The sequence below is a fragment of the Euphorbia lathyris genome, chromosome 3 (genome assembly GCF_963576675.1).
Source record: "Euphorbia lathyris chromosome 3, ddEupLath1.1, whole genome shotgun sequence".
NCBI classification, from domain to species: domain Eukaryota; kingdom Viridiplantae; phylum Streptophyta; class Magnoliopsida; order Malpighiales; family Euphorbiaceae; genus Euphorbia; species Euphorbia lathyris.
Genome location: NC_088912.1, coordinates 75,731,766 through 75,744,892, shown reverse-complemented (window position 1 = coordinate 75,744,892; position 13,127 = coordinate 75,731,766). Strand labels below are relative to the sequence as shown.

The 13,127-nt window shown below is 36.4% G+C and overlaps 1 protein-coding gene across 1 annotated transcript; it reads left to right on the top strand.

Annotated features, from left to right (window-relative positions):
* The first annotated feature begins 515 nt into the window (after positions 1–515).
* On the top strand, positions 516–1,734 carry LOC136222890 (uncharacterized). The gene has a single exon (XM_066010578.1). It carries the CDS (start codon positions 613–615, stop codon positions 1,603–1,605), a length of 993 nt encoding a protein of 330 aa, XP_065866650.1. The 5' UTR covers positions 516–612; the 3' UTR covers positions 1,606–1,734.
* The last annotated feature ends 11,393 nt before the right edge of the window (positions 1,735–13,127 follow it).

The following is a 13,127-nucleotide window of genomic DNA, read 5'->3' as shown; positions in this document are numbered from 1 at the left end:
AGGATTAATTGGGGATGAGTCGGAAATTAATCGGGGATTAATAAGATTTGTATTTTTATATTTTTTATTTATTAATCAACAAATTCTCGTATAAATTCAATTAAAATATGTATTATACTATCTAAAAATAATAATATAAAATAATTTAATATAGAAAATACGTATATTTGTAACATATATCTTTAAAATTGTGCAAACGTCAACATTTCAATAACAATATCATTGAAACAATTTAAAAATGAATTATAATAAAGCAAAAAAAGAATTCACAATTAAAAATATTTTTGTTCATTATCGTTTAAACGGTCTAGACGATGTCGAGACGGTCAAACATTTAAAAATCGCCTAGGAATCAATAAAACACTTCAACGAACTAACACCCAACCTTATGCTACACCTTTGCTTATTAAAAAAGAAAAGGAAAAAAAAATCGGGTGACCGCCACCTATTTTATTCCGAGCATCAACCGTATTAACCTATTAAGACAAACGAAAAGTCAAATAGAGCAAAATTCAATTCGGACACGCTTTTTTCTGAACTTTCCAAGCCATGTCCTATTTCCTTTAACTGCATTTGAAACACAGGAATTGCAGACGAAAATTCATACAAAAAATGGGGCTTTTCTCTCTAGCCACGGCTGCTGCTGGTTTTATTACTATTGGTACATGGGAATCTATGGCCTCTTCCGATGAAACTCCTCCTCCGGCTTCAATCTCACCGCCTACGATCGATCAATTAAGAAACCTAACTCCACAAGATAATCGGGAACACCAGTCTTCCTCTTCTTTAATTTACATCGCCGTTGGTTTATTCTCCGTCCTCTTTATAGTTGACTCTCTGATCTCTATTTTCAACGCCGTCAGTTCACAAGATCCAGTTGGAGTGGTTCTTCCCTTGCAAGTTCTTGGTATTGCTGCACTGTTTTGTTTGTATTCAATTTTAGGCTTGGCACCGAATTTTTTTAGTACCGTTCGGTTTCCTCCGTCAATTCTCGATTTGATCCTTCTGTTTGCTTTTGCGGAAGAATTCTTGCTGTATTATCAGCAGAGGAAGGACACGAGTGGGATTGAGAATAGGTATTTTGATCTCATGCTTGTTCCTCTTTCGATTTGTGTGATTTCCACGATTTTGGAGTTAAAGACTTCGTTCAAGTTGCATAATTACGCCAGAATGGCCCGTGGTGTTGGGTTGATTTTGCAAGGGACATGGTTTTTGCAAATGGGTATTTCTTTTTACTCTAATATGATTGTTAGTGGCTGCTCTTTGCATCAAAAAAGCAGAAGTAACTATACTATCAGATGCAAGGGGCACGAGGACTATCATAGGGCAAGAGGAATCGCTACTCTTCAGTTCAATTGTCATCTTGCTTTTCTTGTGATTTTGGCGGTGAGTATGTACTCCATCATGATAAAGAAGAATGGAGATCCTAATCAATTTTTGCAGTATAAGCCTCTTGGTACGGTGATGATGGAGCAAATGGGGAATAATGGTCATTTCACTTTGGATTCCGATGAAGATGAAGCTATTGGAGAAGAGGAGAATGTGTCTAAAAAGAAGTTATCTACAATAGAATTGAGTTTTAATGGTTATGTTTCTCATGAGTGAGGTAATTCTAACAGTTTACCTTTGATGTATTGTATTCTTTTATTAGTGCTGAGAGAGAGCTGACTTGTTGTATAAATCAATTGTAATAGTTTTGAAATCTGAATTTTCTTTTACAGATTGATTATTGCTTCTGTTTTCTTTCACTGGAACTTTATCCTTGCAACATTTCTTTTCTGTCATGATTTACGCTTAGTTGTTAATGAATGAAGGTGTTTCAGGATTTTCCGTTGCTTGTTGATGTGGCATTATTAAGTTATGAAGCTTGAATCTATTTGTTTCATAGACATTGCTTTTCAAATCAAAGTGGGCAATGGATATGTTTTCTTCTATTTAGGCTGCCTAGTTAAGACTCAAACCATTTCATTCTGGAAAAAAGGCATTGGGTTCTGTTTACATTCTGACCATTCGTGAGGCTCTCTGTGTAAAATAGGTGGCTGCCTGAATCGTTTAATGATTAGGATATCTCATATTTCAACTAGTTCAGGAAACTCATAAATTTGATTCATAATGCTATTTGAGATATGGTGTTAGAGCTTTTATGTTAGCAAGTCGATTGAGAATGTAATGAGGAATATCTATTGGGGAAATTGACTGTGGTGTTTTAATTAATTTGAAATGCTTCTGGTTTGCATGACGTGGGAGGACGCTCACTTTCGTCTTGTAAGACCTTGTGGAAACAAATGTTTTTGGCTATTATTAGAAACAATAATGCCATAACAGGATGCAGATGTGTTGCACATTTACTTTCTTTTGAAAAACTGCTCCATTGAAGGGACAAGCAAGGCTTGTATATGTCTCTCTTTTCAGAATTTTAAAAACATATTAGTTGTATGCCATTGGTATTTTGAAAATCAGGAGCTCTGCAAACCACTCAGAATTGGCTGTGGTGATGATTGAGCTTTGAACTCAGAATTGGTTTGTCGGCTCTGACTATCAGTGTTTAAGTAGAGGAATCACTCTTTTTTAAAGGTTCGCCTGTGGGATCAGTAATTTCTCGTGTCAAATCTGCTGCGTCTTCATTCCTGTCTACCTTTTGGCAGGTAACCTTTGTTTGTTTTGGAGACATGAAGTTCATATCTAATCTATCGTACACCAGGGTTTCACTTGTTACGAACTGTAAATAAATACGACTTTAGTTTACATGTGTAGATCGTGGAGGAAGGCTCAGAAAATAGTATAGAATATAGATAAGCTTATGGCATAGTAATACAATCAATATTAATGTCTAGCTGTTTCCTTCATGAAGGATTTTCCTCTTGCATCTTTGATTGAGATTAATTTTAGGTAGTGGCATGTGATTTAGATCTGTTCCAGAATCTTATGCCACATGCTTCCTCTCCTGCATTAATTAATAAGTTGGATACTGTACAGATCATTAGTACAAAAAAGTCTTAACAGCATTGAAGAAAGTGTTCTATCATATTCTTTCTTCCCTAATTGCAGGGTCCTACTTTTTTTTAAACTGTGGAGTTGCAAAATGCTAGTGCTTTGAGAGAGTTTGATGGCTTCGTTCGAGTGTTCGTCATGCTTCTCATGTTCTGACCTGAAGATTCCTGAAGTGAATCTAACCTTTCATATTTTACAGCATAAAGCAACTTTTGTATAGACCAGCAACTAGTATTTACAGTGGCGGCAGCCTGTACGTCCAGCATCCTCTTCAGTTTCACCTCTCTGGAAATTGAAGAAATTTCGCTCTCAGTTGAACAGTAAGATGCTTACTTATCATGTAAATTCTAGTCCTCTGCTTCTTCCTTCATAAGTTTTATGCATTATATTGCTTGTAATCGTCCTAGAAATTATAGATCGACAGGAAGATTTCATGTGAAGTTGCCGTGCCTTGAAAATTTAAGTGGAGGACTCACCCGTAAATAGCCATCAAAGCCAGTTTATTCTATTGGGATTGACTAAATGCAAAAGCTTGACTTGTGTCTTTGAATGCTTCATCCTCTTGAGGTTCATCTTGCCTATTTATAACATATGGCTGGCAGAATTGTCCTGATTTTTATCATTACAAACTAAGATACAAAAGCTTCTGCTTTAAAATATAAAAACAGTATATTATAGGAAGCGCTATATTGGTCAAGTTGTGTAAAAGTTCTTGTAATTCCGAAAAAAAAAAAAAAAAACATGAATTAAAGTATCTGAGGACATATGAAAGTAATGCTTAATGGCTAATAACTGGTACTAATCTCAACATTTATTGCAAACTATTAGAAACTTGTTGAATATCCCCCATGTGTCGGACCATGACCCTATCAGATGTGATATCACTCCCTGAAGAAGTTGATAAAGGGTCTTTTTTTGGCAGCTTTTTCTGTGTAACCCGTATCCGCGTCCGGAGATGGAGCTGGAGTGAAATACTTCCAAGGTGCAGACTCAACTGGAGGTGGAGCTGGCGTTCCGTATTCCCAAGTTGCAAGTTCGACGGGAGATGGAGCTGGAGTGGCATATTCCCAAGGTGCAAATTCAACTGGAGATGGAGCTGGAGTGAAATACTTCGAAGGTGCAGATTCAACTGGAGGTGGAGTTCCGTATTCCCAAGTTGCAAGTTCGACTGGAGATGGAGCTGGAGTGGCATATTCCCAAGGTGCAAATTCAACTGGAGAAGGAGCTGGAGTGGCATATTCCCAAGGTGCAAATTCAACTGGAGATGGAGCAGGAGTGTCATATTCCGAATCTGCAACATCAGAGCCACCGTATGCATAAGGAATAGGGCTTAGTGGAGAAGGTGCCATGGATGGAGATGGTGTTGGAGCATAAGAATGCACAGTTATAGCAAGTTTTTGGCCACCAGATGCACAATGTTGGCCTACTCCACAAATATACCATTTGTTTCCTGATGTTGCTAATGTGATGGTATCATTTCCAGTAGTCAGAGCCTCTACTAGTGGCGGAATAGTGCAGTTATGGAATGCAGTTCCGTTTACTCTAAACACATTATGATTTCCCTTGGGATACCAGAAAACTACAAATGAAGAAACAAGGTTGATGCTTTTAGTACGCCAACATAACAAAAGACCAAATTAAGTTGAAATTAGGTGAAAATGAAAGCAATTGAAGGCTGATCACTTTACCTAGCTTGTCTCCTACTTGAAAGTTCTTGTCTTGAGCCCAGGCTTGGTAGTCAAAGCCGACCGTCCACCCAGATTCATCCCCAACCATGTACGTCGTTGCCAAAGTTGCGGTGGGCACAACGACAAGGAGCATGAAGATGGCAAATGCAGAATGAGATGCCATTTTATTTTATTACTAGATTGTGAGGGATTGAGATGGTTGGTTGGTGGTAGAACAATGAGTTGGAAAGCGTATTTATAGAGTGGGAAATTGCAGATGACATAGATAGTAAAGGCCAAGGACGGCATGGTATGCGGCCGGTAGAATATGAGTTCAATGGAATGAGTGTTTTTAACATTATGTGGAGTGGAGATGATTACAATACAAATGCCAGCCGCTTTTAAATCATTATTTTTCCTTTCAAACCATATGTAAGTAGTATCATTTTAACTAAGTGATTGTTTAGTGAGATTCGGTTTTGGTTCATTAAATGGTTTAAAAGTTGCCAAATTTTTGTATTTTTTATTCTAACAGAAAGTTTGCTGTTATGCTAGGAAATCGTAAGGGTCGCCTGCATCTGAAATCCACAAATATTTTGAAGGGGTAAGTTACACCTATGGTCTTTGAAGTTTGTAGTTACTTTCATTATGGTCTCTAAATTACAATATCGACATTATGACTTAAACTTTTATTGAACGTCTTCCTTTTTTGTGTGAATTGGATTGTGCCGAGCATGCCAGAAAGTTTGTGGAAAACTTACAAAAATTGGAAATCTAACTTCTAGATCAAAAGATTGTATAAAAGACTTAAAAGGACATAAAAGAGTCTAAAGTTCGTCACTTAAATCTACGGATATCGAGATTAATCGAAGGAAACGATGTCGAAATTGAAATTGAGAATAAAAATGAATGCTTGAATAATAGGAATTGAGATTCTAAAATTGAAAGGATTACCGATATAGAAATTGAATGGAAGAACTTAGAAATTTAAAATTGCAAGAAAGTTTGTAGAACTAAAACAATTGAAAATTGAAAGAGATTGACAAGATTGTTGTAGAGATTTTGCTAAGACTTTTGAGTCATTGTTGAGTTTTGTTAATTGTTTTGATTGTTGATTGAGTTAGATTCTTTTCCCTACTACCAAAACTTGTGTTTATACTGTAAATAGGTAATTGTTAAGTAAGTTCCACGTTTTAGTGAGAAAGTTTCAATAAGTTCCGTAACTGCTTTCATCCACTAACTATTTTTTGCTCTTGAATTATACTTTTCTGGTGTAAAAAATATGTTGGAAACTGTCCATCAATTAAGTTCCACGTTTCATCAAGTAAGTTCCACGTTTTAGTGAGATAATTCTGTAACTGCTCAGCAAGGAAGTTCCACGTTTCATCAAGTAAGTTCCACGTTTTAGTGAGATAATTTTGTAACTGCTCAGCAAGTAAGTTCCATAACTGCTTTCCTTCACTAATCCATGTTTCAGCTCCACTATCTCAACTTATACAGCTTCATCATGTATTTAATGGGTTAATTACCCAATTCAGCCAGAATAATTGGTAAATTACCAAATTGGTCTAATACTTCTAATTTCTCACACATTTTGACAAAAAAGATACAATTGGCAAAATAATACCAAATCCAAGCCAAATTAAATTGCATAATTACCTAATTGCCTCCAAACTCCATCAATTATTTTAATTTGGGCCAAATTAAGTAGATTAATTACGAAATTGTCCTAAATTAAAATATGAGTGAAACAACTTTACACTTTAATAACATAAGGACTCATTTTTCCATTGATCAAGAGTACTGTTCCAACAACATGTAATATACTGTAGATCTAATGAAAATGACAATTTAAGAAACTTTAATTCTTAAAGCTTTTGTTTTTTTATATCATTTACATGTTAGATGTTCTTTGGTAATGAAAAGATAAATTTCTAAATTTTTTTTTATTTTGAGATTGTTATAGTGAATTATAAAAGGGGTTATTATGTTAATAAAGGGAAAAATTACATCCATGACCCTTGAATATTGCATGCCCTTGAACTTCAAAACTAGATAGTATGGCTTCTTACCACTTTTAATGTTGACCAAGTCACTATTTTCGATTTTTCATATCATTATTTTCAGAATTTTCTTTCTTTAAATTATCATTTTCTCCCCCTTAATCAAACAACATATCTCAAAATTAAAAAGTTCAAGAATTAAAATTTTTTAGAAGATAATTTTCATTAACTCTACAAAGAAGGGTTACCTATATTAAAGTGTTCATTTCAATCAACGTTAAAATAAGTCATTATGTTAGTAAAGTGCAAAGTTTATGATCATAATGTTTAATTTTAAAATTCAGAGGCTATAATAAAAAATAATAAAAAAAAAAGTTTAAGGCCATGGTGAAATTTAGTCTGCTGATAAAGTGTAAAGTTCAGAAATCATAATGTTGAAATTTTAATAATTAAGACTTATAATAAAAGTAATTATAAAGTTCTCGAGTCATTGGTGTAAATTATTCTCTTGTTTTTTAAGCTTATACTATTATATAACTTTTCTCTAATTTTTTAAACAAAAGTGACTTGTATTAAATTATTAAATTGTTGAAAGTGATCTAGCAGCAATTTAAACTTTAAAGGCCATTTGAATTTGATTAAAGTGATACATGTCATTTAAACAATTTCAATGAACTAGGATAGTTTATTTTCAAAGTTAGAAGGATCATTATACCTTTCTAGACAAATATAAAGGACTAATCCCTTTAAATTTTTTTTGAAGAGTATTTGTCATTAGAGATGGATACTTTTAAAAGGATGGATTCTTCTAAACATAGTCAGTGAAATTTGTACATTTTGTCGGTGAGGTAACTAAACTTAATTTCTATTAATACAATTAAGTCATTACAGTTCTCAAGATATTGAGAACAGATAATGGAACTGAATTTATCAGTATCATAGGGCTGTAAATGAGCCGAATCGCGCATGAACGGTTTGGTGATCGGTTCGATAAAAGCTCAGTTTGATTCGATTCGATTTGTAAACGAGCCGTTCGTGAGCATGATTTACTGTCTCGGTTTGTAAACAAGCCGAGCTTGAGCAGGTCAAAGCTCGCGAGTAGATTCGATTAGAACATTTATAAACAAATTTTAGTTTTGTAAGAAATTATATAGTTTTGTGTTAGTTCACAAATATCTAAATTTAATATTATTTCATTTGCTATTAGATGAGTTCGTTCACAAACATAATAAATGAGTAATGGACGAACTATTTGTAAGCATCTTGTTTATTTATTTACGAACTTTGTTTGTGAGCTTGTTTATGTACACAATTAAAGAGTTATTTGCGAGCGAACTTTACAAATATAAGTAATTTACTCACAAACAATTCATGGTTAGATAATTTTCTTAATGAACCAAGTCCAAAGAGGATTTTGGGCTCGAAACGAGCTCGAAGCTCAGCTCGAGCTCGTTGAGCAAGCCAAAGCTCGGCTCGGGCTCGAGCTCGTTAATTTTATAGCAAACTCAAATCGGGTTCGAGCTCGTTAATTTTATAGCGAGCGAAGCTTCGGCTCGAATCGGCTCGATTACAACCCTAATCAGAACACAGAAGATCTTTCGAATTTTAGAGTCAACCATAATCATTTACATTTAGTCAGTTAAGCTTCGAGTTAGGAATTAAGTGCTTAGCTTAATAATCAATATTATTGTTTACTTTCTTGTACTATAAATACTCCTTTACTGTACTTCAATTAAGAAAAAGACGAAATAAAATCTTACTTCTCCTCATTTCTTTTCTACTGAAATGCTTATATCATTTCGTTATATAAAAAAATATAAGTAAATCATGGTAATAGTAAGGAATAAAACCTCATAGAGGTATATAAGTACAAGCTAAAGTTCTTACTGGTTTCTATGGCTTTCCTGAGAGGAATATGAGGAGAGAGTCTTGGGAGCTTCTTAAATCTTTATATGATCCGAATGAACAGTTATGGTGTTGTCTAGGAGATTTTAATGATCTTCTCTGTGCTGAAGAGAAAAGAGGCGGCAACAGACATCCAAATGGGCTTATTGAGGATTTTAAAGAAGCGGTTAACAGTTGTGGTTTGTATAGTGTTCCAATGATTGGGCATCCTTTTACATGGGAGGTTGGCAGGGGTTCAAGTAGATGGATCGAAGAGTGTTTGGACCGTGTGCTAGTTAATACGCCTTGGAAGAGCCAATTTGTAAATTCAAAGCTACAAAATCTTAACACTATCTGTTCTGATCACTCGGCTCTTTTGTTAACCTTGCAAGTATGGGCCCCGGTTCAATTTGTAAAACGCTTCAGATTTGAGAATAGCTGGTTAAGGGAGCAAACCTGTAGTTCAGTTGTTTTTCAAGCGTGGAATGAGAATGTTTCTGATGTGATTTTGTCAAAAATAAGAAGGTGTTCTGAAGCTTTACAGGTATGGAGTAAAGGTCTGGATGGAAACTTTAAGAAAGTGTTGAATGGGTTAAGAATTCAACTTGACAGAATTCGTGGACGACGCGATCAGTTTAGTATTAGCCTCTTTGCCAGTACAGCTACGGAATATGCTAAAGTTTTGAAACAACAAGAAGATTTTTGGCGTCAAAGGGCTAAACTGTTTTGGTTGAAAGACGGGGATGCTAACACTAAATACTTTCACTCGGTTGCGTCTGCAAGGAAACGTAATAATTCATTTACGGAGCTGAAGAATAGTGATGGTGAGCTTTGTGGAAGGGGCAATGGGTTAGAGGGTATTTTGGGTGATTACTTTCAGGCTATTTTCACCAGTAATGAATCTGATGCATCTAGAGTGGTACCACATTTGCTCAACCGTATCAGTCCCGAGATGAATGAGCAGCTCTCAATTCCGTTTTGTGCCGATGAGGTAAAAGCTGCTGTTGGTCCCTTATTTAGTTGCAAGTATAGTTCCAAGGGGGGGGGGTTAGGAACTATTTAAACCTTTTCTTTAGTAAAAGAAGTCTGCCTAAATTGCGAAAAAGTTTAAATAGTTCCTAACCCCCCCTTAGAACTATTGGTCCCTTATTTAGTTGCAAGTATAGTTCCAAGGGGGGGTTAGGAACTATTTAAATTTTTTCGCAATTTAGGCAGACTTCTTTTACTAAAGAAAAGGTTTGAACAGCGGCGCTGAGTAAACAGCAAGATACTGGCTTAGTCAATAGGTGACTAGGTCAGTTTCTTAGCTTGAGTCAGGAGATAGCACTTAGAGTCTATTCCTGAGCTCTTACGTTTTAATGCGCACAACTCAACTTGACCTCTTGACTTGGTCAGTTTTGATTGTTTAAGCAAGCAATATAAATAAGGAGTCAAAGGTTTAGAAATACTTCACTCAGCAGATTTATCCAGGTTCGGCTTCTTCTAAGCCTACGTCCTGTCCCCGGAACACGTCCAAGATTTCGAATCCTCTACTGAGCTCTTTAAAGGTAGAGCCTCAAACCTTTTACAATATCAGCAATTGAGTATGACAAGAGTACCTTCCTCTATACTTCTACTCAATCCTAATCTCTCCGCTGAGTACTTAAAACCGAGTACTCAGCCTCTCCTTTCTATCTCTAGAAATGATAAGTGTTTTTGTCCTAATACAAAGATGTGCTAAGACACTTTAGACGATTTACAATCACTCTAGACTTTTACACAGATATGAAAAAGTAGTGTAAGAATTTTGCTTTGCTTCTTGCTTGCAGAACTTGTAGAGATTTGGTCAGCGTAATGGCTTAATAAAGTTCTATGTTTTGTGAAGCTTGTGATGACACTATTTATAGAGATGTCTGGTCATTCGGTCATTTCGAATTTCGAAATAACCGTTGGAGGGAAACGGCTATGTGTCGTTGTCATCCTGACTTGCACAGAGCTCTCTGCCAATCACAATCGTGTATCTCATGTCCTCGGTCAGCACAGCAGATGGTCTCTCCTTTTATGGTAAAGTCAACTGGACAGCATACTGTGTCGTCTGAACTTTGCTAAAAGAGGAAACACTTTGTCTGGAAGTTTTCCTTTGCCAGCTGCTGTCTTGTACGCTTTGTCGAGACTACTCAGCAGCTTCATTGTGAAGTTGTTCCCGAAGGTCTTCTAGATCCTTCCGTTTGCTGAGTTGCGTTTTTGTCCAAAACGACAACGTCTTGACATACGCGGGCCGAGTGTACTGAGTTGTTTGACTTGGGCCTTGGCTTCCGTATTGGGCTTGGGTCTTCCAATCCTTATGACTTATAACATTTATACTCAACATTGAACAAACACATTAGTAGAATAAATCAAAGCATTTAAACTTAGTGCGTTTAGAATATGTATTCTAATTTATACTTAAACAATTTTGTCAAATCAAAATTATGTGGAAAGGTGTTTCAACAGCTGCATGTTTCTCTATGAATCCGGACAAAAGTCCTGGGCCCGATGGATTAAACTCTGCTTTTTATCAGCACTTTTGGGCATTAATTGGTAATGATGTGATTAAGGCTTGCTTGTCTATTCTTGCTCATTCTCAACTTCCTCCCACATTGAACGATACTCTTTTGATTCTCATACCAAAAAAGCCTCAGGTGGAGTTTGTTACTGATTTAAGACCCATTGCTTTATGCAATGTCTTGTTCAAAATAATCTCAAAAATGCTGGCTAACCGGTTTAAGCTTGCTTTGCCCATGGTAATCTTTGATTCTCAAAGTGCTTTTCTTCCGGGTAGGTTGATATCGGACAATATTATTATGGCATATGAAGTGATTCATAAGCTGAAGAATAAGAGACATGGTAAGAACGGTCTTGTAGCATTAAAGCTGGATATGAGTAAGGCGTACGACAGGGTTGAGTGGGGATTTTTACGTCAAGCGTTGATTCAGATGGGTTTTAATATGCAGTGGGTCAAATGGCTTATGATGTGTATTACCTTTGTTACTTACAAAATTGCTAATGGTGGCAATGAGATTGGTCCTATTATTCCCACACGAGGACTTAGACAAGGAGATCCCATCTCTCCTTTTTTATTCTTAGTGTGTGTCGAAGGACTTTCTTCTTTACTTCGGTTTAAGGAAAGAGTCGGGCTCTTACATGGGTGTCAAGTGGCTCATTCTGCTCCGTCTATTTCCCATTTGTTGTTTGCCGATGATAGTTATGTATTTTTCAGGGCAAATGGGGACGAGGCTCGTGTGATTCATGACTGCTTGGCTGATTATGAACTAGCTTCTGGTCAGTGTATCAACTTCCAGAAATCTTCAATTTTATTCAGCAAAAATACTTCTCCGACTGACAAATCTGTGGTTAAATCTATTTTGGGGGTTCGGGAGGATGATGAGATGGGATGTTATCTTGGTGCTCCGATTGCTGTGGGTAGGAATAAAATGCAAACGTTCAATTACATAAAAGATAAACTTTGGAAACGCATAAGCAATTGGAAGGAGAATTTTTTATCTCGGGCTGGAAAGGAAGTCCTCATTAAGGCTGTCCTTTTGTCGATTCCCACCTACATTCTTAGTGTTTTCCTTATGCCTAATCAATTTTGTGAGGATATTAACAAAATGCTCAATAGGTTTTGGTGGAAGTCCTCTAATTCTGTCGGTAACAGCATCCATTGGCAAAGATGGGACTCTCTTTGTTATTCCAATGCTTCCGGGGGCTGGGCTTTCGTAGTCTACATGAGTTTAACATTGCTCTTTTAGCGAAACAGGGGTGGAGAATTCTTCAATTTCTGAATTCCCTCTTATCAAGGATTCTCAAAGCTTGATATTTCCAACATTCTGACTTCTTTCAAGCTGAAATTGGGCATAATCCGTCTTATGTATGGAGAAGTATTTTGGCGGGTCGAGAAATTCTTTTAAAAGGTGTTCGTCGGAAGATTGGTAATGGAGTTAACACGACTATTTGGAATTACCTTTGGTTACCTGTGAAGGAAAATCCAATTCCTTCCCCCGCGACTTTTATGGCTCTCCCTACGGGCACTGTTAAGGACTTGATAAAGGAGGATGGTCATTGGAATAGACTATTGGTGGAGAATTGTTTTCATCCTTCTGATCAGGTTAGTATTTTTTATATTCCTTGTAGAAATTTGAGTTTGGATGATGGTTGGTATTGGCTTTTTGAAAAGTCTGGAGTTTACTCTGTGAAGAGTGGTTATAGGGTTTTCCGGGAGTTGTTGGAATCTAATTCCTTAGCTTCTGTGTCTGGTGTGTGGAAAAGTATATGGAAGTTGAAATCTGCCCCTAAAGTAAAGAATTGTCTGTGGAGGCTGTTTGCGCGCTGTTTGCCAACGTTGACAAATTTAGGTAGGCGACATAGTGTCTTACCTGATTTGTGTCCGATCTGTCGGAGGGTAGGGGAAGATGAAAATCATGTTTTCCTGGAATGTAATGTGGTAAGGCATGTCTGGTCTTTCTATTTTGGAGATGATAGGATGAGGAATGTGGGTGATTGTTTACATTGGCTTGAATGTCAGCTATTATCGGGAAATGATGAGGAATTGTCAAAATTAGCT

Excerpts from the sequence above, each read along its gene's own strand:
- LOC136222890 (XM_066010578.1), top strand. The coding sequence starts at position 613 with ATGGGGCTTTTCTCTCTAGCCACGGCTGCTGCTGGTTTTATTACTATT.